At 39.1% G+C, this 25,677-nt stretch overlaps 1 protein-coding gene across 1 annotated transcript in view; it reads left to right on the forward strand.

Annotated features, from left to right (window-relative positions):
- Positions 1 to 1,150: 1,150 nt before the first annotated feature.
- Positions 1,151 to 25,677, forward strand: part of ADAMTS20 (ADAM metallopeptidase with thrombospondin type 1 motif 20) — a 176,770-nt gene continuing 152,243 nt past the window's right edge. The window contains exons 1-3 of the mRNA XM_054718477.1: positions 1,151 to 1,241; positions 1,888 to 2,246; positions 23,159 to 23,321. Coding sequence (XP_054574452.1) covers positions 1,151 to 1,241; positions 1,888 to 2,246; positions 23,159 to 23,321 — 613 coding nt within the window. The remainder of the gene's footprint in view (positions 1,242 to 1,887; positions 2,247 to 23,158; positions 23,322 to 25,677) is intronic.

The following is a 25,677-nucleotide window of genomic DNA, read 5'->3' on the forward strand; positions in this document are numbered from 1 at the left end:
TTGTTTAGAAAGGTCATTGTGGATACGTGAGGGTCATTTAGATATTTTATAATATAAGAAAATACGACTAGTTTTTAAAAAGTAAAATGATCATCAGAAAGTTTCATAAAAATATTGACTCATAGGCAGGGGCAGATCCAAATTTTGTGGGACTTGACGTTTTTATAATTTTGGGCCCCTTTGTATACCCATTAAGTACAAACAATGAATATTAAAAGAACAAAATCACAATAACTTGTCTGGGACTTTGGAGACTGAGAGCCTTTTCTTTTCGAGTTTCTTTAAACCATTTCCAGAAATTCCCACTCAGAAGTGTTTGTTGATTGCAACCTTAGCTTCTCCTCGGCACTTACAACACTCTTAAATTTCCAACATCTCCTAGACCTAGGCTATTAAGCTTCATGGGTAGCATCCTCTGCCTACAAGAACTATAGCTTATTTTATCTTGCTTGAGAAGCCTAAAATGACCGTGAAACATAAATAACAGAAACTTTCCATCTGATGCTTATTTCATTACAAGAACTGAAAAACCTCAACACACTTATCATCTCTCCACCTCGGCCTCGCAGCTTGTATCCGTCTTGGGTTTTACAGGTACCGGGATGGTGTCCAGCGGAACCTCGGGCAATCCCACGTTGCACGCCCACAGCAGGAGCCCGCGGGGACCGCACTCCGCGTGCAGCTCCGAGCTGGAGGGGGGCGGGCTGCGCGCCTGCGGGCGAGCCCGGGCCGCGCCTCCCGCTGATTGGCCGGGGCCGGCCCCCGGGGCGGGCTCTCCCCCGCGCTGGCCCGGCTCGGGGTGGCTATATTGGCACCGTTCCTGCTGGGTCGAGTCGCTTCCTCGCGCGGAGCTGGACCTGAGCTGAGGGCTTCTGAGGGCAGTGCTGGCGCGGGAAGCGGAGCGAGGCTGCTGAGGAAAAGGCGGGGGCTGCGGGGCTGCAGTGCGATGAAGCAGCGGCTCAGGGAGCGGAGGCTGGCGGTGTGGCGAGACGGGCCGGCCCGGGGCCGGGGCTGCTGCTCGGGAGGCTGCTGAGGCGCCGCGGCGGCCGGCGCGGAGAGCGGCGGGCGAGAGGGAGGAGAGGCGCCGGAGCGCGGGGGCAGCCGGCTGGCTGGGGTTGGCCTCCCGGGCAGGGATCTCCCGGGTGGAACCATGCGGGTGGCCAAGTGGCTGGCGGGGCTGCTCTACCAGCTCTCGCTCTTCATCACCAGGTCCTGGGAAGTTCACTTCCACCCCAGGCAAGGTAAGGTCACCGCGCGGCGCCGCCAGCAGCGAGGTGGGGGCGAGGGCCTGAGTGGGACCCCCGGACGGAGCTGGGGGGAGTGAGCGGCTGAGCCCCTTGGGGGAACCCTGGCTCTGCGGGGGCTCCGGAGGCTCCCGGGTCAGTCGGCCTCCCAAGCATCCCGGGAGGTTGTCGCTGGGTCGGGTTTCGAGGAATCGTGCGCGGGGGACAGGACTCCCTCCGGGGACCATGCGGCGGGGGCGCGTGGGGGCAGGAGGGCGCGTGGGGCAGGGGGGCACGTGCGCCCCTCAGGCACGAGTTGGCGGGGGCCGAGGGGAAAGCGGAGAGGCTTGGGGAAGGAGGTGGGCTGCTCAGGGCCTTGAGCGTCAGGGTCTTTGCCTGGGGAGGGTGAAGCCAGTCGCGGGTGTGGGAAAGCCGGGGGTTCACACTCACAGAGCACACGTGTGTGTTTGTGCGCGCGCGCGCGCTCGCCATCCTGTGTGCATTTGTCGCGCTCCAGGGTGTTATGGGGAGTTGGGACCTGGGACCTTTGGTGGGGACGTTTGGTTGAAGACGTTTGGGGGTTGGAGTTGGAAACACGTGTGTGTGTGTGTGTGTGTGGGGGGGGGGGGGGAGGCGCTCAATGGCCATTTCACTGTGGTTGCAGAAGCGCTGGTGAGGACACTGGCCTCGTACGAAGTGGTGACCCCCGCGCGGGTCAATGAGTTCGGCGAAGTGTTCCCTCAGAGCCATCACTTCAGTCGGAGGAAGCGCAGCTCGGAGGCGCCCGAGCCCACGCCGTTCAGGACCCACTACCGAATCAGCGCCTACGGGCAGCTGTTCCAGCTGAACCTGAGCGCGGACGCGGCCTTCCTGGCCGAAAGCTACACGGAGGTGCACTTGGGAGCCCCCGCGCGCGGGGCGGAGAGCCAGGCGGTGTCCCCCGGCTTGCGCCACTGCTTCTATCGGGGCCAGGTCAATGCCCGGGAGGATCACGTAGCGGTCTTCAGCCTCTGTGGAGGCCTGGTAAGCGCCCTCCGGTCCTTTGACGTCTTCTTGAGATCCAGTCTCAAGGCTCCATGCAGGCAGCCATGTAATGGGTTTTTCTGAGTTAGTGGTTGGTGACCCAAGAGATCAGAGGGGGTCACTGGAGGGATTAACACCTAAGTGAACCCAAGCCAGAGGCCGCTCCTTCCTGCAGTGAGGGGCTTGGAAGAACAGCATGTCTACCTGCTGGGCAAAATGAACTCTACTGTGAAAAGCTGAGAAGACTCTTGGAAGTGTCAGACAGAGAGAGGCCCAGTGAGTGAGTCAGGGAGTGGCCGTATGGCCTCTGGTACGAGGGAAGTGTGGTTTTCACTCCGACACATCCATTCCTGACCATCTGTTGAGGCAGAACCTCCTGGACTTAAGTTTGTTCTTTAAGTTTTAGGCTGATGGAAGGAAAAGAATGTACACATATAACGAGAAGGTTTGAAAGGAAGAGTGGGTTTTCAGTAGTAGGTGGATGCTCATCAATCGGTGCAGTACAGAATAGGGAAGAGGTTGAATCTGACTGTTTAAGTACATTGCATTAAACAAAATAGAGTGGAGTATCTACAGTGGCCTGGTGCCAGCAAATGGTCATTAGAGTGAGACAAGAGTAAAAGATGGAGACTTTGTAAGAAAAACCTTATTGTGGGGAGAGAGGAAATGAAATGAAACACATGGAACCCAGTATTTTGTTTCTCTCCCTCTAAAACAGATTGTAAATCTTTTTGCCATGATTTTCTTCAGTCTGGGGAAACATCTTCTCTAAATTCTCCTAAAATAATAAGTCATATGTTATTTTACACAGTTAAAATGATCTAATTGGCTCCCTTGTAAATACTAACAGTAATCAAAATGTTACAACTATTACAATTTGTGGTGCTGCGATGTATACTTCTTTAAGAATTCATTCAATATCTATTGGGAGGGGTCTGTTTACTACAATTCTTTTCCAGTGGTGATGACTATAAAAGATCCAGATAGCTACATCAAGTCTAATGTAATACAGAAGTATCGGTTTATTGGTAACAAAGTAACAATGTCTGTGGTTTTTACCTCCAATCATACTTTTAGGAAATGTTAGGTATCAGAGGTTAGTAAAAATAAAGATGTAATACTTTCCCATCCGAGTTCATGGAACCCAAGGTAAATAACACTTCTATTAAAACATCTGAGCTCACTTCATCATTAACTCCTCCAATAAATACATGTTCAAGAAGAGACAACCACTAGGACTTTGACTATAGGATTCTAGTGTTCTTCACAAGTAGTTTAGCTTTTTCTTTTTTGGAACAAATTTTAAAAGAATAATTGTAGAACATCAACACTGTTTATTCTTTAATTAAGTAAAATAAATGGATAATAGTGCTCACCAGGCCACATGTAATACTTCCTCTCAGGTTAATTGATGTAAGATGTCTTTCTGGGTGTGAATAGGTCATTACTAAATAAATTTGGAAAGTCTCTTTGGTCTTTTTCATGCTGTTTTCTTGAGCTACATTTACATGGAATGACTTCAACAATTTTCTTTCTTCTGTGGATAAATGTAAAATGCTTGCAACATAAAAACGGCAGAAACATTAATATTTACATGGCTACTTATACGGCAAAGGAAATAAAAATATTCTCTTTCATAGAACCTTTCAAATTAATGTTTAGCTTTTCTAGAAAATTCTATATTTACTACCACAAATTTGACATGGTTAATATGTGTTTTTTTTTCTCTTTAATTGAATTTGTTGGAGGTGACATCTATAATAATAAAAGCGTAAGATGCTAATTAGACTGGACATCCTTCTGGGCGACCTTCCAGACGAAGCCAGGGCTGCGAGGGAAGCTGGGGTCCTGGGTGCCAGAGGGAAGCCGGTGCCGGCAGCTGGGGGAAGGAAGGCCCTCTCTTGCACGAATTTTGTGCATCAGGCCTCTAGTTGATTAATAAAACCATACAGATCTCACATGATCTCACTCATGTGGAATCCAATGAACAAAATAAACTGATGAACAAAATAGACCCAGAGACATAGAAGCATGGAATGGACTGATGAATTTCAGAAGGAAGGCAGCAGGGGTGGAGGGGTGGGTGGGGAGTGATTAACCTGGGAACTTACGCATATATGCATAACCCATGGACACAATAGTGTGGTGAATGCCTGGGAGAGGCTGGTGCAGGTTGAAGGGGCCAATGAGGACAAAAACCAAAGGGGATACCTGTAATACTTTCAAAAATAAAGATGAATTGAAAAAAAATAACTGTACAGATTTCAAGTGTACAATCTGTAACACGTCATCAGTATACCGTATCGTGCACTCACCACCCAAACTCAAGTTTCTTTCCACTACCATTTATCCCCTCTTTACCCTCATCCCCACTCTTTCCCTGGCAATCACCATACTATTGCCTGTGTCTATGAGGGTTTTTTTTCTTTTTCTTTTTGCTTAATCCCTTCAACTCTTTCACCCAGCTCTTCCAACCCTCTTGCCCTCTGACAGCAGTCAGTTAGTTCTCTGTATCTATGATTCTGTTTCTATTTTGTTTTTTTGGTCATTAGATTCCACATGTAACTGATATCATATGATATTCGTTTTTCTCTGACTGGCTTGTTTCACTTAGCACAATACTCTTCAGGTCCATCCATGCTTCCGCAAAAGGTAAATTAAGATTTCCTTTTTTATGACCACAAAGTATTCCATTGTGTAAATGAACCACAGCTTTTTTTATCCACTCATCTACTGATAAGCTCTTGTGCTGATTCCAAATCTTGGCTATTCCAAATAAGTTTGTAAGGAACATAGGGGTGCATATATTTCTTCGAAGTACTGTTTTGGATTTCTTCAGGTTTATTCCCAGAAGTGAAATTGCCGTGTCATAAGGCAGTTCCATTTTGAATTTTTTGAGGAAACTTCTATGTTTTACACAGTGCCTGCACTAATATGCATTCCCACCAACAGTGCACAAAGTTTTCCTTATTCCACATCCTCACCAGCACTTGTTTGTTGATTTATTGATGATACCATTCTGAGTCATGAGGTGATCTCTTATTGTGGTTTCAACATGCATTTCTCTGATGATTAGTGACATTAAACATCTTTTCATATGTCTGTTGGTCATCTGTATATCCTCTTTGGACAAGTGTCTATTTAGGTCCCTTGCCCATTTTTTAATTGGACTGTTTGTTTTTTTGATGTTGAGTTGTAGAAATTCTTTATACATTTTGGAAATTACCTCCTTATCATATGTATCATTGGCAAATATGCTCTCCCATCAGTGGGTTGTCTTTTCATTTTGCTGATGGTTTCCTTTGCTGTGCAAAAACTGTTTAGTTTGATGTAGTCCCATTTAGTTATTTTTTTCTTTTGTTTCCTTTGAGGAGATATATCAGAAAAAATATTGCTACAAGAAATGTTTGGAGATTTTACTGCCTATATTTTCTTATATGATTTTTATGGCTTTACAACTTATGTTTAAGTATTTAATCAATTTTTACTTTATTCTTGGGATGGTGTAAGAAGGTGGTCTAGTTTCATTTTTTGCATGTGTCTGTCCAATTTTCCCAACACCATTTATTGAAGAGACTGTCTTTACTCCATTGTGTAATTTTGCCTCCTCTGTCAAATATTAATTGACCTTAAAGGTGTGGGTTATTCTGTTCTATGGAATTATATGTCTGTTTTTATGCCAGTACCAAGCTGTTTTGATTACTATGACCTTGTAGCTTAATATCCAGTATTGTGATCTCCAACTTTGTTCTTCTTTCTCAAGATTACTGAGGCTAGTTTGGTGTCTTTGTGTTTCCATATAAATTTTTGGAATGTTAATTCTAGTTTTCTGAGATATACCATTGGCATTTTAATAGGAATTGTGTTGAACCTATAGATCATTTGGGGGTAGTATCACCTTTTAAGATATTCATTCTTCCTATCCATGAACACAGTATATGCTTCCATTTATTTATATCTTCCTCAATTTCTTCATATTCTCTTATTTTGAGTATAGGTCTTTTACCTCCTTGGTTACATTTTTTTTCTGGCTTCTTTATTTTTTGTTGTCATTGCAATTGTAAATGGGATTGTTTTCTTAATTTATCATTCTGATAGTTCATTTTTGGTGTATAAAAATGTCACTGATTTCTGAATATTAATTTTTGTATCCTGCTAATTTACTGAATTCATTGATCAGTTCTAGTAGTTTGTTTTTTTAATGGAATCTTTAGGGTTTTCTAAAGATTTGTGAGTAATGACAGTTTTACTTCTTCCTTTTCAATTGGGATGCCTTTTATTTCTTCTTTTTGTCTGATTGCCGTGACTAGACCTTCCAGTACTATGTCACATAAGAGTGGTGAAAGCCGACATCCTTGTCTTATTCTTGACCTTGAAGGAAACACTTTTAGTTTTTGCCCATTGAGTATGATGCTGGCTGTGGATTTGTCATATATGGCCTTTGTTATGATAAGATACTTTTCTTCTTTTCCCACTTTGCTGAGAGTATTTATAAAAAATGGGTGTTGGATTTTAGCAAATGCTTTTTCTGCATCTATTGATATGATCATGTTGTTTTTATTCTTCATTTTATTTATGTGGTGTATCACACTTATTGATTTGTGGATATTGTACCAATCTTGCATCCCTGGAAAAAAATCCCACTTGATCGTGTGTAGGGTCTTTTTAATGTCTTGCTGGATCCTATTAGGTAATTTGTTGTTGAAGAATTTAGCACTAAGTTTACCAAGGATATTGGCCTATAATTTTCTTTTTTTGTAGTGTCTTTATTTGGTTTTGAAATTAGGATAATGCTGGCCTCATTATCCTAATTTCAAGAGCTTGGGAGTCTTCCTTCATTTTTAATTTTTTTTTAATAGTTTGAGAAGGAGAAGTGTTAGTTCTTCTTTGAATGTTTGGTAAAATTCTCCTGTGAAGCCATTCGGTCCAGAACTTTTGGTTTTGGGGAGTTTTTCATTACTGCTTCGATTCCATTAGTTGTAATTGGTCTATTCAGAGTTTCTGATTTTTTTTTTCTGATTCCGTTTTGAAAGATTGTATGCTTCTATAAATTTATCCATTTCACCCAGGTTGTCCAATCCAATTTTTTGGCATATAGTTGTTTATAATATTTTCGTACATTTCTTTGTATTTTGTGATGTCGTTGTTTCTTCTTCTCCTTTTCATTTCCGATTTTATTTATTTGAGTCTGCTCTCTTTTTTTCTTTGAGACTGGTTAAAGGTTAGTCAATCTTGTTTATCTTTTTAAAAAAAATATATTTTATTGATTTTTTACAGAGAGGAAGGGAGAGGGATAGAGAGCGAGAAACATCTATCAGCTGCCTCCTGCACACCTCCTCCTGGGGATGTGCCCGCAACCAAGGTACATGCCCTTGACCGGAATCGAACCTGGGACCCTTCAGTCTGCAGGCTGACGTTCCATCCACTGAGCCAAACTGGTCAGGGCAATCTTGTTTATCTTTTTAAACAACCAGCTCTTGGTTTTATTGATCTTTTGTGTGTGTGTTTTTAAATTCTCTATTTCATTTATTTCCTTTCTGATCTTTATTATTTCCTTCCTTCTACTTATTCTGGGCTTTGTTTGTTGTTCTTTTTCTAGTTGTTTTAAGTATAGGGTTAGATTACTTATTTGAGATTTCTCTCGTTTCTTGAGGTAGGCCTGCAGTGCTATGAATTTCCCTCTTAGGATTGCTTTTGCTGTATCCCATAGATTTTGGGTTATTGTATGTTCATTTTCATTTTTCTCAAGGTAACTTTTGGTTTCTTTCTTGATCTTATTGTTAACCCATTTATTGTTTAATAACATGTTACTTAGCCCCCATATGTTTGAGTGTTTTTCCTTTTTTATGGTAATTGGTTTCTGGTTTCATACCATTGTGGTTGGAGAATATGTCTGATATGATTTCAATCTTCTTGAATTTATTAAGACTTGTTTTGTGTCCTAACATGTGGTCTATCCTGGAGAATGTTCCATGTGGACTTGAAAAGAATGTATATTCTGCTGCTTTGGGAGGAAGTATTCTGTAAATATCAATTAAATCCATCTGGTTTAGTGTGTCTTTTAAGGTTGCTGTGCTTTTTTTTTAATGGTCTGGAAGATCTATCCACTGATGTTAATGGAGTATTAAAACCCTCCACTATGACTATATTATTACTATTGATCTCTCTCTTAATGTCTACAAAGACTTTATATATTAAGGTGCTCCTGTGTTGGGTATATATGTTTACAAGGGTTATATCCTCTTGTTGGATTGATTCCTTTAGTATTATATAGTGACCTCTTTTGTCTCTTGTTAAGACCTTTGTTTTAAAGTATATTTTGTCTAATGTAAGTATTGATACCTCAGTTTTTTGTTTTTCATTTCCATTTTCATGGAATATCTTTTTCTATCGCTTCACTTTCAGTCTGTATGTATCTTTTGTTCTGAGGTGGGCCTCTTGTAGACAGCACATATATCATGTTATCTATTCAGCTATGCTATGTCTTTTCACTGAAACATTTAATTAATTTACATTTTAACTAATTATTGAGAGGTACTTTCTTATGGCCATTTTATTTTTTTATACTTATGTTCTTCTCTTTCATTTTTTTATTCTTCTTCTTAAAGAAGGCCCCTTAACATTTCTTGCAATACTGGTTTGGTGGTAATTAACTCCTTTACTTTTTTGTTTGTTTGTTTGCTTGTTTGGGAAGCTCTTTATTTCTTCTTTAGTTTTAAATGATAGCCTTGCTGTTAGAGTAATTTTAGTTGTAGGTCCTTTACATCACTTTGAATATCATGCCATTCCCTTCTGGCTTGAAATATTTCTGTTGAGAAATCACCTGACAGCCTTATGGGAGGTCCCTTGTAGATAACTGTCTTTCTCTTGCAGCTTAAAAATTTCTTTCTTTATCTGTAATCTTTGCCATTTTAATTATGATGAGTTGGTGTGGGCCTCTTTGAGTTCATCTTATTTGGGACGCTGTGCTTCCTGGACTTGTGTATCATTTTTCTTCACCAGGCTAGGTACATTTTCAGCCATTGTTTCTTCAAACAGAATCTCCATTCCTTGCTCACTCTATTCTCTTTCTGGTACCCTTATGATGTGGATGTGATGCTTGATGTTGTTCCAAAGGTCCCTTAGATTTTTCTCATTTTTTAAAAAAATACTTTTTTGTTGTTGTTGCTCTGCTTGGGTATTTTCTATTATCTAGTCCTCTAAATTGCTGATTGAATACTCTGCTTCATCTAACCTGCTGTTGATTACTTCTAGTGTATTCTTCATTTAAGATATTGTGTTCTTCATTTCTGACTGGTTCTTACGGTTTCTATGTCCTTTTTAATTCTTACTATCTCTTTAAGTTCTCATTGATATCATCCACTCTTCCCCTAAAGTTCTTGAGCATCCATATAACCATTGTTTTAAACTCTGCATCTGGTATCTTCGTTGCTTCCATTTCATTTCGTTATTTTTTCTGGAGATTTCTCTTGTTTTTTCATTTGGGGCATATTTCTTTGTCTCCCCAGTTTGTCTGTCTTTTTGTGTTTGACTCTGTGTATTAGGTAGATCTGCTATGACTCTCAAACTTGTTATGATGGCTTTATGATGTAGGTGTCTCTTAGGGCTCGGTGCTGCAGTCTTCGAGATTACCCGAGCTAGGTTCTCCAAGGAATGTTTCTTGTGTGGCGTATGTGCACCCTCCTGTTGCAGTTGATTCTTGAATGCTGTTGGCTCTTTCATGGGTGGAGTTAACCCTCAGGCTGGCTGACTATAAGGACAGACCTCGATCACCATGTGTGAATCGCTGTGTGGGTGCTGCACCTGTGAGGCAGCGTTATTCCCAGCAGTGTCTGGTGCTTGCCAGAATTACCCCTTTGGGTGTGCTGCTTGTGTGGCTGATTGTGTCAAGCTCTGGTGTGTTCTGAAGCCTACCACTGGTTGTGTTGGTTCTGGGTTTACTTGGGCAGAGTTCTAGTACAGGTTGGTGTCAGATACTGTGTATAACCAGCCTTGGGCTGCCTGTCTGGAGCTACCACGCTATTCACTATTTATAGCTGTCTCTATTGAGCCTGGGTGTGAGAGGGAAGGGCCAAGCCATGTACAGAGTTCAGCTTCCTCTAGTTCAATAAAAGGTCCAAGGCTTCCTGACCTATCTCCACCAGTCAGCTACTCCGCCACCCTTGAGGTTGCCTGGACTTCCCCAAAACCGTCCAAAGAAAGACTGTAGAGTGGGCAGGCTGGCCATGACCCACAGATTCTTCCACAAGGCATGAGCTTGATAGGGCGGGGTGACCTAGTTTGGGAGGATGGGACTAGTGGGTCCCCTACTTGGGAGCAGTGTGGTCAGGCACTCAATAAGGGAAAGTGGCTTCTATTCCAAAGCCATACCACCCAGTCTCTGCCAGAGTTTCCAGTTCCAGCTTTCTCAGGAGGAGCACACCACAGGTTCAGGTTGGGTGCAGCCAGATGTCCCCATTGCAGCAGCAAACCCAGCAAGGCAGAGCCATTGGGACTTGGGAGGACAGATTAAAATAGTCTCCTGTTGGGGGTGGTACCGGCCAAGCCTGCCAGAATGGGGCAAGTACTTTACCACCTCTCTGTTCCCCAATCATATAACCCAGTGTCCATCCGAGTCCCGACCAGAGCCTCTGAGGGAGACACGCTCCAAAGGTCCCAGCTCTGAGCAGCACTCCCTCCCCTCCCAACCCTATGGAACTGAGCTGATCAAGGCAGGGCTTCCAGGACTTGGGAGAACAGATCAAAACAGTCTCTATTTGGGGCCAGTGCCAGCCAATCCTGCAGTAGGGGGGGGGAAAAATGGCCCCTGTCCCAAAGCCACAGGGCTTAATGACTGTCCGAGTGTCTGCCTAGAGTTTCTCCAGAGAGTATACCAAAGGTCCCTGTTGGGCGCAGCCCACAGACCTTTCTGCAGGACTGGAGCTTGGCAGGGTGGTGTCGCCAGCAGTTGGAGGTCTGAGTTAGTGCACTCCCAGGCTGGTGCTGTAAGAACAGAAATGCTCATTTCCTCTTTCACATCTCATTTATTAACCCACTTTTTCCAGCTTTCTACTTCAAGTAGCATCTACCTTTCCTTTCTTTGGTGGCTGCTGAGGAATGTGACTTTTAGAGGAAAAGAATAAAAAACAAATTAATATTTTTAAGATATCTCTTTAATGCAACCATTTTAGAAAATTGACACCCCAACACATATGTATGTTCTACTTAGTTGTTAATGTTGCTTTAATCCCAAACATGTTAACTGTGTTTTCTTTTGATTTCTATATGGTTAATTGTTTTCTACTTTTAGAAGTCTTGGTAATTACATGTTTTTCTCTGTCATTAAATTACTGAACCATGACTAGTATTGTTTAGTTCTCTTAAGTGTTTTGGGCCCAAGAACCAGAAGGGGCTAAGAGTCTGCCAGAAATTGTTTCATGTGTGCATAACGTTTGCTTTTCTAAAACCTCCATATTTTTCTTAAGAGTATAAGTATATATCACAGAATTTAAACATTTTTGAATAGAAATTTATTTACACATTTCTAAAATCTATAGCATATATGAAAATAGAGCTGAATCCTAGGATTACCTGTAAGGTTATGGCTAGTGAGACTTTATGTTTTTTGTCCATTGATATCCAGTGGTACAGAATGCATAGTTACCAGGTCTTAATAGTTCCTATATTCAGCTATACACTTCATTTTCATGGTCATATTATTGATCTCCGAATGTTGGTACACTCTTGCCAAAGTGGAGGTCAGTATTTAATAAGTTGGTGTGTTTTTGGTGGATAGTTGTCACTACAGCATGCATATGCTATACAGAGGCCACACTCCCTGTGCTCTACTCACCCTCTTCTCATATTACCCGGTGGGTTCCCTTCTTCCAAAGGCCCTCAGGGACGAAGCTGACCACCTAGACAGTTAACGTCACCATTTCTTGGTGGGATTTAAAGCAATACAATCTTTTTGGTTGAAAGAAACAGTTTCCAGATGTCATAAAACCAGACATTGCATCTGGCTTGTGCAGTATTCTCACGGAGTAGCTCACAGGGGCTGTGTGTACTTTTTGAAGTTCCTTGTGTGAACCATTCTGCAGCATGTCATACACTAATGCTCTCTGATGACTGATTATTGAGTTGCTCTAGTAACTTCTTGTTCAGACAAGAAATAATTGTGTGGAAACTATCAGTGTCTTTACTGGTTTTTGTCTATTCTGGGAAAATTCTAATTTTATTTTTAAAAACCTTCCTGTTTACAAAGAATTAATATAGCTCCAGATCATTACACATGCCATTGTATATTCATATTTTTTTTGTTGGAAAAATGCATAGGGACTTCCTTTAGTAATTTATGTGCTCAGTCAAACAACGTTAGGGAGACTTTCTTATGCCTCTACTTTTAACAGTTTAGTGTTAGTTGTGTCTTTCTAGAAGCAGATATGCAAGGACTTTATTTAGGGGATGTGCCTGTGTTAGAGAAAGTAAGAAGAGAATGATGAAGTCTGAAATAGATGAAGAAAGATGATGAGAATGTTAGTTAGAAGCACCCCAGGCTGCTGGGCAGTCTAAGTAAGGCTCAACAAAGCATGCCTCAAGCTAAATTTGCTGGGAGAAGAGTCCCATGCCTCCTAAGAAGGAGTTTACCCTTACAGCCTTGCTATACTCAGGCACTGACTTGGTGTAGCACTTAGGAGCCATGGCTGGGGCACAAACACTAGGTTTTTTTGAGGGATTATATTGTCAAAGAAACCAGTAACTTGGACTATAAAAAGCCTTGACTGCTTTTGTTGTAACCTGTAGACTCTTAGAATGATGGATTTCAAAACCCAGCATCTGGGGCCCCTGACCAATTATGCCCAGCATTCTCAGGGCCACCACAGCGTGACACCAGGCACACAAACACTTAATGAAAATAGTTGAGGAGTACAAAACGTGCTGTGTGAACTTTGGGGAAGGAGTGATTGAGATTGTTATGAGACCTGTGTTGGAGAAGGCTTCTCAACTGGGCTTTGAAGGATGACTAAACATAGTGAGTCTGTGCAGCCTAAAAGTAGGGTGAAAGGGGAGGTTGAAATCCAATTGTTAGAGACTGAAATGCATTGTGAAGGATGAGGGCTTAAACTGAAGATGGTAGGTAAGTTCAATGTGTTAGGAGGGGTCTTTCCTTATGCAGTACCATGTAGGATACAAGGGAGGCAGTGAGTCACTGAGAGCCACTGTTGTAGTCTCCTATGGGTAAGGAAGAGAGGCCACTTAAGGTAATGTGGTTTTAGAGGTGAAGAAGAGTGGGTGCCTATGGAAGGTGCACTACTGTGTAGAACAGTGGCTCTCAACTAGGGACAGTTTTGTCCCCCAGGGGACATTTGGCAATGTTTGGAGACATTTTTGGGTGTCACAGTTCTGCAGGGATGGGGGAGGGGAACCCACTGCCCCAAACAATATACAACAAAAATTTATCAAAATTTCAATGGTGTTGAACTTGAGCAAACTTTTAGGAGGTCCGTTAGAATTTTAAACCATAAGAGGAGACCAAATAATCGTAATGACGTTGACTTAAATGACCGATGGATCCTGTGGCTATTAACCAAGAGAGAATCCTGTGGCTATTAACCAAGAGAGAATCCTGTGGCTATTAACCAAGAGAGGTAAGGACGGAGGAACAGGAGATAAGAAATATATAATTCTAGAAACATTTGTTTAATTCTATTGTTGGTTTACTTTAATCTTCATAATTGTTTGAATTTCTATTTACGCTTTGTCTAGAATGTCTTTCCCTTAACTGCCTCCCATCCTTCCAGATCCATTTTGAGCCTTTCTCCCTGCCCCTTGACCCCCACTTCCCACCTTATTCTTTCCTAGACAGAGCTGACCAGGCCTTTCTTTGTTCTACCACTGGACATTTTATGCATAATATATTGAATTGTACTTATTTGTCTACACTGGTATCTCATTTGGAGATTTAAGTGTAGGGATGATATTTATTTTAGCATCCAATACAGCGTATAGAAGAAATTCTCAATACATATTTGAAAGAATGAGTTCAAGCAGATTTTATTAATATGTGCCAAATAATTAGGCTAGCTCTTCTTTACATCAGTCATTCAGTGCAGGAAAATTATATTAGCAATTTTAGTTTAAGTCCTTGAACATACCTAAAATTTTGGTATAGATTAAATCTTTTTCAGATGATAGCTAAGCTGTGTTCACATGGGCTCACATTACACTCTTGTTACTTGTGGCTTATTCTTGTTTTGCTTATAACTACTGTTTTCTACAAAATATAGTTAATTAAGCTATTCGATTCATATTAATATTCAGAGAGTCCTAGCTGGTTTGGCTCAGTGGATAGAGCATCTGCCTGTGGACTGAAGGGACCCCGGTTCTATTCCAGTCAGGGGCACATGACCGGGTTGCGGGCTCAGTCCCCAGTAGGGGGCATGCAGGAGGCGGCCAATCAATGATTCTCTCTCATCATTGATGTTTCTATCACTCTCTCCCTCTCCCTTCCTCTCTAAAATCAATAAAAATATATTTTAAAAAAATATTCAGAGGAAGACACAGATTGCTCATTCTTTTTCAACAAATATTTTTCAGTCACTTATGTACCAGCTATTTTTAGATATTGGTGCAGGATGTCCTTAGTACAACAGTATAAAATTTATTAATTAAAATATTCACGATCTACATAAATCCTTTATTACCATAGTAAAAGCATGGAGAAAGCATACCGGTTCTTGACTACCTCAGTTCAAAGGAGACACACTTCTATGTACATTCTATTGATGAAAGCTAGTTGCCTGGTTCTACCTTGATGCAAAAGGCTGGAAAGCAGGGACAGTGATATGCCCAAGAGGAAGAAAGGAGAACAGATACTGGTGATTACCAATAGTCTCTACTACAGGCTGTTCCCCAAATATCCCTTTCCTTTCTCTTCCTATACATCAAACATGCTCATCTTGCCCAGCTCACATTCCAAGATCTCTGGGTAACATGGTCTTCTTCATAAAGTTTAGATGTGGCTCTTTGTAGTTTAGCAACTAATGAACGAATAGGACAACATCTGCACCTCCCACCAAGCCAACGTACCGCATAATCAGCATGACTGCAACCCTAATCTTAACTTCCTATGGATAGCAGGGGAGACACTTAGTAGTCACTGATTTATAGCAATTCTGGACTTCTGGGGATTGCGGAGACCCACTAACTTGGTAGGAAGAGAATTTCTTATCTTCCTTGATTCTTCTTTCTGGGAAGTCCAGTCACCAAGGTCACTGGTTCTGTTCTCTGCAAAGGTCTTGCCCATCCTCCAGGCCCACATCTAACATAGATCCTGGGGGAATTCAGAAATGCTGGGGGAATTCTGAGAGTCTATAGGTTACAATGAAAGCAGTCAAGGCTTTTTTAGGTCCAGGTTCCTGGTTTCTTTGACAATACAGGAAGGGGCAAAAGTAAGTTTATAGTTGTAAGCACAAGAAACTGAGTTTGTTCTTGTATTATTTATTAATTATTGTATTATTTTCCATATGAACAACTGTCAACCTACTTTTGCCTTGCTCTGTATAATCCATAAAAAAAAACCTCATTGACTTCTGATGGTAGATCAAGTTTTGATAATTGCTTCAAGTTAGTTTCCTGTGACAGTTGCCAAAGCCTAAAAGGCATTTATGTTAAATCAGTGAATGCCAAGAATCTCTTATAAGGCAAAACTAAATACTGGATTCTCATGTACTAGTAAACCAAATAAAATTAGCAGCTGTTTTAAAGATGTAGAACCACATTACATATATTATAACCTACAGGTAGAGAAAAATACAAAGGGAGACATAACATAACAAATGAAAAATGTTGGCCTACATGATAATTGAAGAGTATCATATGTCACAATAACTTTAAATTAAAAGATAGACTAGGAAAATATATGCTCTAAATATGATAGATGGTCTGGCAGATACCTGGCATTGTGTCTCCATAGATATTATATATATCTTTTCAAGTAATATTGGCTTATAACATTTAACAAACATATTTCCATTGTACACCGGCAAATTAGTTCTTAATGGTTTACTGTTAAATTTCTAATTGTTATAATAACTATATTTTATGTGTTCACAAATACTTTATTTAGTAAGAGGTTAGGAGAGGCTGTCCTGAGAATCACTACCCAGGATTCACAAGAACGCGGCCATTTTTTGACAGTTTTCTCCACTGTTAGTGACCTCATAAGACTTCAAAAAACACGTCAGTGCCTACAATAAAGAGAAATATTACAGAATATAGTTATTGATGTTGCTGGAATACTATTTTAACCTGAGTCATTTGGCAACTTAATCTTGGTAGACAGGTCTCAAGTTTTTGTCTTATTTTCTTGATCCTCATGGGCAAGGACTTGGTGAGGGAGCAGTCTCTTTTTATTTTTTTAAATATATTTTTATTAAATAAGAGAGTGGAAGGGGAAGGAGAGAGAGAGATAGAATCATCAATGATGAGAGAATTATCGATCGACTGCCTCCTGGATGCCAAATACTGGGGATGGAGCCCACCCCACAACTTGGGCAAGTGACCTCCTGGTTCATGGGTCAATGCTCAACCACTGAACCACACAGGCCGGACAAGAGAGCAGTCTCTTTTTAGGTGAGGTATCAGCAACACATGTCATCTATTGTCTCTCACTTTTATACTGGAGATCTGGAATTGTGCTATGGAATTGGAGGGGGGGGAGGTAAAGAATGCTGCTAGAGGAGAGAAGACTCATCTTTTCAAAAATATTACAATGAATTTTTTGCTTCTGGAGCCAATTATGCTGTTTTTTTTTTTTTTATGAGTCATTCACTCAATGTGTGCTTATATGCCCTACACTATTTCCTAGGTGTGGTCAGTGGTGCTGTAATCAGAAACTGTCAGGGTGATAAACCCTTTGCGTTGAATAGAGTATCCCAAAATAAAAATGAATCTCAGAGTTAATCTTCATGACCTTTCTTGCATAACAATTATACTTTGCCTAGGGTAAAAAGGGTGGCTACAACATCTGTTTTTAGTGAAGAGTTCTTTATCCTATTTCAAAATATATTCAATTTCAAAACAGTTACTGACATTATTTTAACACACACTGCCTTTCTCAGGAAATTAGGTGGGTAGAATTATTTCTATTTTGTTTTACAAGTTATGGAACTTGAGGGTTCAAGATATATAAAATGGTTTGTCAGAGGTTCCATGAGTGCAAACCCAACAAGACTCATACTTAGGCTCTCAAATAACATTAAACTGATTCTCACTATATGACATGATTGAAGATTGAAAAACTAAATATTTTAGTCTTCACGGTAGTAATTACCAGCAATATAGCCCGTAAGTGCAAATCCAATTTAAGTAATAGTTGGGAGCAATTTGTTACTAAAACAATTTCTCAGTATGGACTCTAATTGTCTTGTTCAATATTTTATTTTTGAATCTTATTCTTTAGTTACCTAATGTAATACCTATAAATGATTTGGGAAAAGAGTCCAAATGGTTTATATTTTGTACTTGTTTTTATCCCTTAATGAAATCTGAGAGTACATTATTGGTTGTTGCTATAGTACATGTGTTCACCATGTATTTGGGAAGAAAATATGGATGAATGGAAAAAATATATGGGTTGAATGCCACAATACTGAAATAAGAACATTTTGGAAAAACAATTGTATAAAAAACCTCTAAACATATAAAAATTTTGGCCTATGAGAATAAATTAAAACCAGTTGTGCAATCACTTACTGCCTTTCAAAACAGTTGGCAAATAGAATATCATTGCTCCAAATAATTGGGAAACCCTTGCCCAAGTGAATACTGGTTTTGCTGCTTTTAATAGTTATAAAAATAAAGTGTTTGGAATTTGATTGGCATTTCTTATGAATCAAATTGCAGTGCCCATCTGTAGATAGGCAGTTACTAAAAATATGGAGTGATCTAAATATAATTCTATGAACCACCTGTTTTGTTAAGTCTTCCAATTCCTTACCAGGTTCTTTTCCAAGTTAAAAAAAAAAATTAAGTGCTTCCTCAGGAGCCTTTAGGCAGAGCTCTAATATTTTAATTCTTTGAACAGAAAGTCCTCTGCAATGGAGTGGATTACAGAAAAATTGGTAGAAGTAAAATACTCTTAACTCCTTCATTCATTAATACAAGGAAATCACTTGGAGGACAAATTAGTTGCCATTCATTCTTTTTTATTTTTTTTATTTTAGTTTTTCCCTATTTATTCTTGAACTTAGTATTTTAGAACATAAAGGATTTGTTGGAGAAAAGGCCTTTGAATGGTAAAAGCAATATTCTTAGCAGGCTGGGGTGCTCTAGCATGACTTACAAGGAGATGCTGATGGCCTCTGGGTAGAACTATATTCATTTCCCACATGGGATTACAGATTGGACCCATGTGCAGCTTTATTGGAACATTATAATAAAAGTACTTCATAGTCAGGTTTTGATTTAAAGGAGTACAGAAAATTCCCCAGGTATAAATATTCTCAATATTCTTGGGAAAGTGTCACATGATTTCAAAGTAGTTTTCTAGGTGGATTTAGATAAGTAACAAGCTGCCTCATGTCTATTTGTATCTTTTACCAAGATGCTATCACATTTCCCATCCTCAGCGTGCTTTTCCAAAAAGGCAGAAAGTGATTTTCCTTGGGTCCATTTACGGGCATTTCGAAGCCAATGTCTGTAATTTGTAAGCATAGCTGAACTTATCTTTCTGGGAAGGCAGAAAACGCTGGAATTTTGAAATCTTGGAAAGAAGTGGTTTAGAAAACAGGCACTGGTAGAATTAAATATGCTAGATGAAATCCGAATATATAGAAGACTATAATTTCAGTACGATGGAATTTCAATTATTTTTCAGCTTTAAAAAATGTGTAATTTAACATATTAGCACATTACATAACCAGGAATGCCTAGACATTTTACTTTCTAGCACTGAGATAAAATTATGTAAATATCTCAAGACAAGTTTCCAAGCTACTATGACTTAAGAATGTTAGAGGAAATAAAGGGGTTTCTAAAGGGTATGTGGGGGAAAGCACAGATGTTCTACTATATTTATTAGGAAAATGTTCATTTCTGCAGATATGTATTGAGTGCCTGCTATGTTTCAGGTCATGTTTTTTAGGGTTTTTTGAACTGTAAAAATAGAAAAGGCTTTATCTTTGAGGAGGAGACATAGATTAGTAATACTTATGGATGTAAAGATTACTTTAAATGATTGTGGCAATTATAGTCATAAATGGCTTTAAGTGATTATTCAGTTAAAAGTGATTTAAAATATGTTTATTATTTACAATGAATTTAAAGCATTGATTTCAACGTTATTATCTTTAAGGAATTTTAAGGTATTTACAATTAGGAAATGGAAGTGAAACCTCCTTCACCAAAACTGGGCTTATCATAGCATCTAGAATTCAGTAATTCATATTTATTTCTAGATTGATTCTTCACAGAAATACGCTTTTCTATGTGAAAAATTGCAAGGTTTTAGATGCAGATAAATGTATATCTGTATGTTCTGAAGTGTAATGAGTGCTTTTTGATGTCAAGCATAGTGAGTGCAACCATAGCCTGCCTGTCTACCTGCTCCTACTGCATATCCGCTTGTTGGCACAGCTTTCGCCTCACTGTTCTCTCTGTCACTTGAATCTGCCAAGTTTTCCCCCATTACTGGGCCTTTCACTCTCTGCTCCTTCTGTTTGGAATGTTCTACCAGAGTTTTCCATGGCTGCTTCCTCATTATTCTAGTCTCAGCCTCCCCACAGCACCCTTTATCATTCTGTTTCCTTGCCTTAATTTTTCTTTAAAAATTTTTAATTACATTTATTGGGGTGACTATATTATATATAAAAGCCTAAGCAACCGGCCAACCAGCTGACTGGCCGGTAGCTATGATGTGCACTGACCACCAGGGGGCAGGCACTCAATGCAGGAGCGGAAACCACAGGTATGGAAACATGGAACAGACTGACGAATCTCAGAGGGGGAGGGGGAGAGAGGAGGGTGGGAAGATGTTAACCAAAGATCTTATATGCATACGAGAGGCCCGGTGCATAGATTCGTGCACCAGTGGGGTCCCTCGGCCTGGCCTGTGCCCTTGCACAATCTGAGGCCCCTCAGGGGATGTCAGAGAGCTGGTTTCAGCCAGATCCCCACAGGCCAGGCCAAGGGACCCCACTGGTGCATGAATCCATGCACTGGGCCTCTAGTGGTTAATAAGATTACATAAATTTCAAGTATGCAATTCTATGAAATATCATGTATATACTGCATTGTGGGCCTATCATCCAAAATCAAATCTTCTTCGTCTCCAAATAATTATTTTCTCCATTGCACCTGTTATCACTTGGCATGCTATATTTTTATTTATTGTTTATCTTTTTACATATAAGTTTAAATTATTGACGGCAGAGATTTTTGTCATGGTCACCTCTGCGTATATAGCCTCTAGAACTGTACCAAGCACATGGTATAGGTGTTCTTTAAATATTTGTCAACTATTTTGCAGGGTTTATAAAAATTGGAATATGATAACTAGTCCAGTGTAATGGATTAAGGCATGAATTGTGGAGCTATGTGGGTTCATATCTTGGTTCTGTCACTTATTGGAAAAAAGATGTAAGCAAGTTACGTAACCTCTGCTCTTAATTTATTTCACCTTTAAAGTGGGAACAATAATAGATTTTACCCCAAAGAGTTATTATTAGCTGAAAATAGATGCAAAATATGTATAAATGATGTCTTCTGGACATATTGGAGTTAACTATTATTATTATAAATGCCTTGATGATTTTTTCTATTCATATATACAATTAGAATGAATTATATTAATAGATGTCCAATATTAAATCATACATTCTTATGATAAATTCCATCTCGTGATGTATTTTTCTTTCCATGTGTTGCTGAATTTTGTTTGCTAATACAATTTAGGACTTTTATCTTAATATTCATATATGAGCTTATCTTAACTGTATGTTTTTTGTTTAATTTTGCTGCCATCTTTATCATGTTTTGCTGTAAGTTTACACTAGCTTCATAAAATTAATGTGAATGTTTTATTTTTAAAATATTTTGGAACAGTTGAAGTAACAGTGGAATTATCTGCTCTTTCAGGGTTTGGTGGAATTTCTCTGTGAAACCATCAAGGCCAGGAGGTTTCGTGGTGTAACTCTGATAACATTTTCTATTGTTTGGTAGAAAAGGGGTGTGTTGAGATTTTTAACATTTCTGGAGTTATTTTGGTAAATTATATTTTCCCAGGAAATTGTCTTTATCATAAACTCTTTTTCTTCCTGGTTTTCTGCTTTCCTCAGGCATTGGCATCTTGTACCTTTTTTGTTCCAACTCCCGTCACTATCACTGTTATTCAAGGTTTGTTACCTCTCTTCTGGGCTATAGCCTCTGTCTTAAAATTGCTAGTATTTTTTTTTTTTTTTGCTACCATATATAACACTCCATGTTACTAGATTACATTGCATACCTTACAGTCTTACTCATTCATTTAATATGTTATCCAATATCTGGTACACGGCCGGCATGAGAGGCATGCAGAAAAGAGTACAGGCAAAGCTCTGCTCTCATGGAGTTTATATTTTAGTGGATAGTGTCAAACCAGGAACAAATGAACATAAATAAAAACATATCCACTAGTGATAAGTGCTATGAAGAAACACGAAACTGGATAAAAGAGATAAAGTAGGAGTTTGAGTGCCATTTTATATAGGGTGATGAATGTTGAGTAGAGACATGTAGCGAGAGCCATCAGGGAAACATTGAGAGGCAGAAGGTTACTAGTACAGAGGTGTTGAGGGGAGAGTATACTTGTCATGTTTGAGGAATAGCAGACACTAGGATGAGCCAAGGTGCAAGCGGGAGAAGAAGTCAAAACTATTAGTCACCTGTGTACTCGGAGGGACGGTTGGTGAAAAGGGTTGGACAGATCACACAGGATATTGTAGATCATTGAAAGAACTTTGAATTTTTCTGAGTGACATGAAAAGTCACTAGAGTGTTTTTTGTTTTTTTTTAGAGTGACATGATATAGACTTAGAAATTACTGTGACTCTTCTGTGGAGACTAGACTATAAAGGGCTATTGGTTTAGCTCGAGAAAGAGATAATAGATGTAGTGGTAAAATTTGGGAGGAGTGGCTGGATTTCAGTTTAAAGGTTGAGCAGTCAGGATCTTGAAGGTGGAGTGAAGGTGCGATGTGAAAGAAAGAGTCATCCTTGGTATTTCTCTAAGGAATTTTGTCCTGGGCAATCTGAATAATGTTACCATTTACTGAAAAAGAGAGAGTTTTAGAAACAGCATGTTTGAAACAGAAATCAAGAGTTTGGCTTTGGACATGTAAAGGTTGTGAATGCTACTAGTTATCTAAGTGGAGATATCAAATAGTAAGTTGGATATTGGATTCTGAAATTCAGAAGACAGGTTTTTGTGAAAATTTCAGTGGCTCCCCATTGCTTACAAATTCAAATCTATTAGCATTACATTTAACATCTTTTTTTCTGACCCCAGCCTACCTTTTACATCTTGTCTCATACTACTACTGTACATAGACCAAGCCAAACAGGTTTTATTATTCCTAGAATGTGCTAGACATTTTTTTTTTGCCATTTTGATGCTGCTGCCTGTGCCATTATTTATGTCTGGAATACCTGTCATCTCAACTCTGCCCATTGGATACTGTCCAGTGTTCATGACTTTATACATATGAGTTGAGAGAAAAAGGTGAGCCACAGAACGGAAACTTTATGTTCAATTGATGACGTTCAGTAAACAGACAGAGACTCCTGGCTGTCTTGCTTCTGTGTGTGTGTTAATTTTAACCTATGGCACAATGTATTATTTTCTCTTAGTGATGAAAAAAATAGTTAATTTTAATTTTAATTTTTTTACATTTTCAGATGGGAACATTTAAAGCACATGATGGTGAATATTTCTTAGAACCTATAATGAAGGCAGATGGGAGTGAACATGAAGATGATCATAACAAGCCACATCTTATATACAGACAGGAGTTAAAGAGGAACTATTTTCTGCATCCTCATAAGCCTTGTGACGTTTCAGGTAAAGTATGAAGTAAAAATATTTGGGTTAAATTTAGAGTTTGCATATTTTCTTTAAATATTGAAGTATATGACATTTTAAACACATTTTCTTGACCCATTAGAAATCATTTAATGTCTGTGTGCAACTTTGCTGTGGCAGACTGAATTTAAATTCAAAAAAGTATTTAGTATATGAGGTATGTAGCAACTAACTATATAAAGTTTTTACTTCAATGTGTTAGGTGAGTATGATTTAATTTTTCTAGTAGAATTTTAGATAGTTAAAAGTGAACTAAGTAATAATCACATGTTCAATTTTGCAGGCTTTTAAGTTTATATAAAGGAAATGTATATAGTTTTCTGTGACTTATCCATTTGCTCTGTGTGGTGACTGAGTTTCATGTACATCATTCATTTTCGTTGCTGTACAGTATTTGATTCTATCACGATTCATATGTTCATTTTCCCGTTGAGCTTTTGGATTGTTTGCAGTTTTTCATTGTTATAAACAATGTTGCTATGATATTCTTGTCCCCATCTCCTGTGTTTGAGTTTCTCCAGAGTTTTGCAAAGTGGTTTTTATCCATTTATTTATACTTCAGCTATATACGCAAGAGCTAGGTTTTCATCATTTGTCCTCTAAAATTCAGACTATTGAAGACTTGTAGTAAATTAGAACCTAGGAATCATAGATATCTTTAAAATGAGAATCTGTTGCTGGTAAATTACTTGTATGTTGCATAGGAGTCATTTTAAGAGTTGTGTTCACATATGAACATGAATCTTCACCATATCATTGTCTACCATTCTGTGAAGAACGGAGAAAGGCACCTGCGGTTATCATCAAAGTACGAAATCTAGACAAAAGGGTGGGATTAGAAAGGATTTATTTGAGATTGTAGGTGTCCATAAACTATAGTTCCATGCACTGAGATGCCATCTGTTTGGGGATATAATGACACGTAGGCCTTTGAAGGTTTTCCTGGGAGTGCACTTCTTAACCTTTGCTATAATAAGAGGGCCATTTTGGAGTGGTTCTCACTGTGTCTCAGGCCGTGTTTTAAATCTATTGACATAATAGATGCCTTTCTTATGCTTTTAATATGAGCATAAGGGTTTCATTTTCATGGTTTCAAAGAAAACACAAATGGGCACAGCCTCACAATAGAGTTCTACAGAAGGCAGCGTATGCTTGTTCTGATCTACCATTCAGGAGCAGCTTGTTTAACGAACTGTTTAGCTCCTTAAGAAGAAAACCACCAAGTAGACACTCTGAATGCATAAATGTTTCACCTAATGATATGCAGGGTTTTGCATTCACAGTCAGTGTTCATTATCAGAAATGGCTCAAGAGAGGCCAGGCTCTTTGGTTTAAAAAATTTTTATACTAAAGATTTATTATAAAAACTACAAATAAAAAGCAAATAGAAAGCTATCAGATTTAGTTTTCTTTTATTGGCAATATATTTTTCCACAACATTTATCTACTAAAATGTTAAAGGTAGTAACCTTCTTTTAGATTCTTAAGTTGCCTCCATTTTTGGATACAATTAACATACATATTTTTAATCACTAAAAAAGGCAATCAATTAATGGTCTAAGTAATTAGCTGCTTATCATCATTTTGTTCACAAAAATAGTTTTGAATGTATGTAGTAAAATATTATTAAAGACTTTTTTCCCCCCTAATTCACACTTCTCAGTCAGAAATACTTGCAGAATCTTATATATTCCTTAGGTGAACCTTTATTCAGAAAAATTCTTCAAATAGGTAGGCTTAAAAATTAGCATATGAATCAAAAGGATTAAGTGGAAAAAGAAAAGTCATTTAAAAAGATTTCTATTGATGGTTTAAATTTTTTTAAAAAAATTTATTTATTGATTTGAGAGAGAGAGAGAGAAACATCAATTTGTTGTTCCACTTATTCATGCATTGATTTGGTTGCTTCTTGTATGTGCCCTGACTGGAGATGGAACCTGTAACCTTGGCATATCAGAAAAACGCTCTAACCAACTGAGCTACCTGGCCAGGGCTGATTGTTTTAATTTATTGTGACCCTAAAATTTTTTAACTCATAGTGGCCTCAGCTTTGATGAATTAGTTCAAATTATATTCAACATCAGATTTCACCATGTGCCATGAGGCCATACTAGTTAATATTCGGTAGCCATACCTACCATTGAGGTTGCCAGGCTCCCAGGTAGACATCAGACATGTTCTAAGCAATATCCAGTGGAAATGGTAACACACACACACAACCTAAAAAATGAACAAAAAACCCGCACACACTAACAAAATTAAAACCCAAGGGAAGGGGAGCCCTGAAAATACTGACCTTAATAAGCATAGGTAGTGGATGGTTAATGGATTTAAT

Source organism: Eptesicus fuscus, chromosome 7 (genome assembly GCF_027574615.1).
Source record: "Eptesicus fuscus isolate TK198812 chromosome 7, DD_ASM_mEF_20220401, whole genome shotgun sequence".
In the NCBI taxonomy this organism is placed as follows: domain Eukaryota; kingdom Metazoa; phylum Chordata; class Mammalia; order Chiroptera; family Vespertilionidae; genus Eptesicus; species Eptesicus fuscus.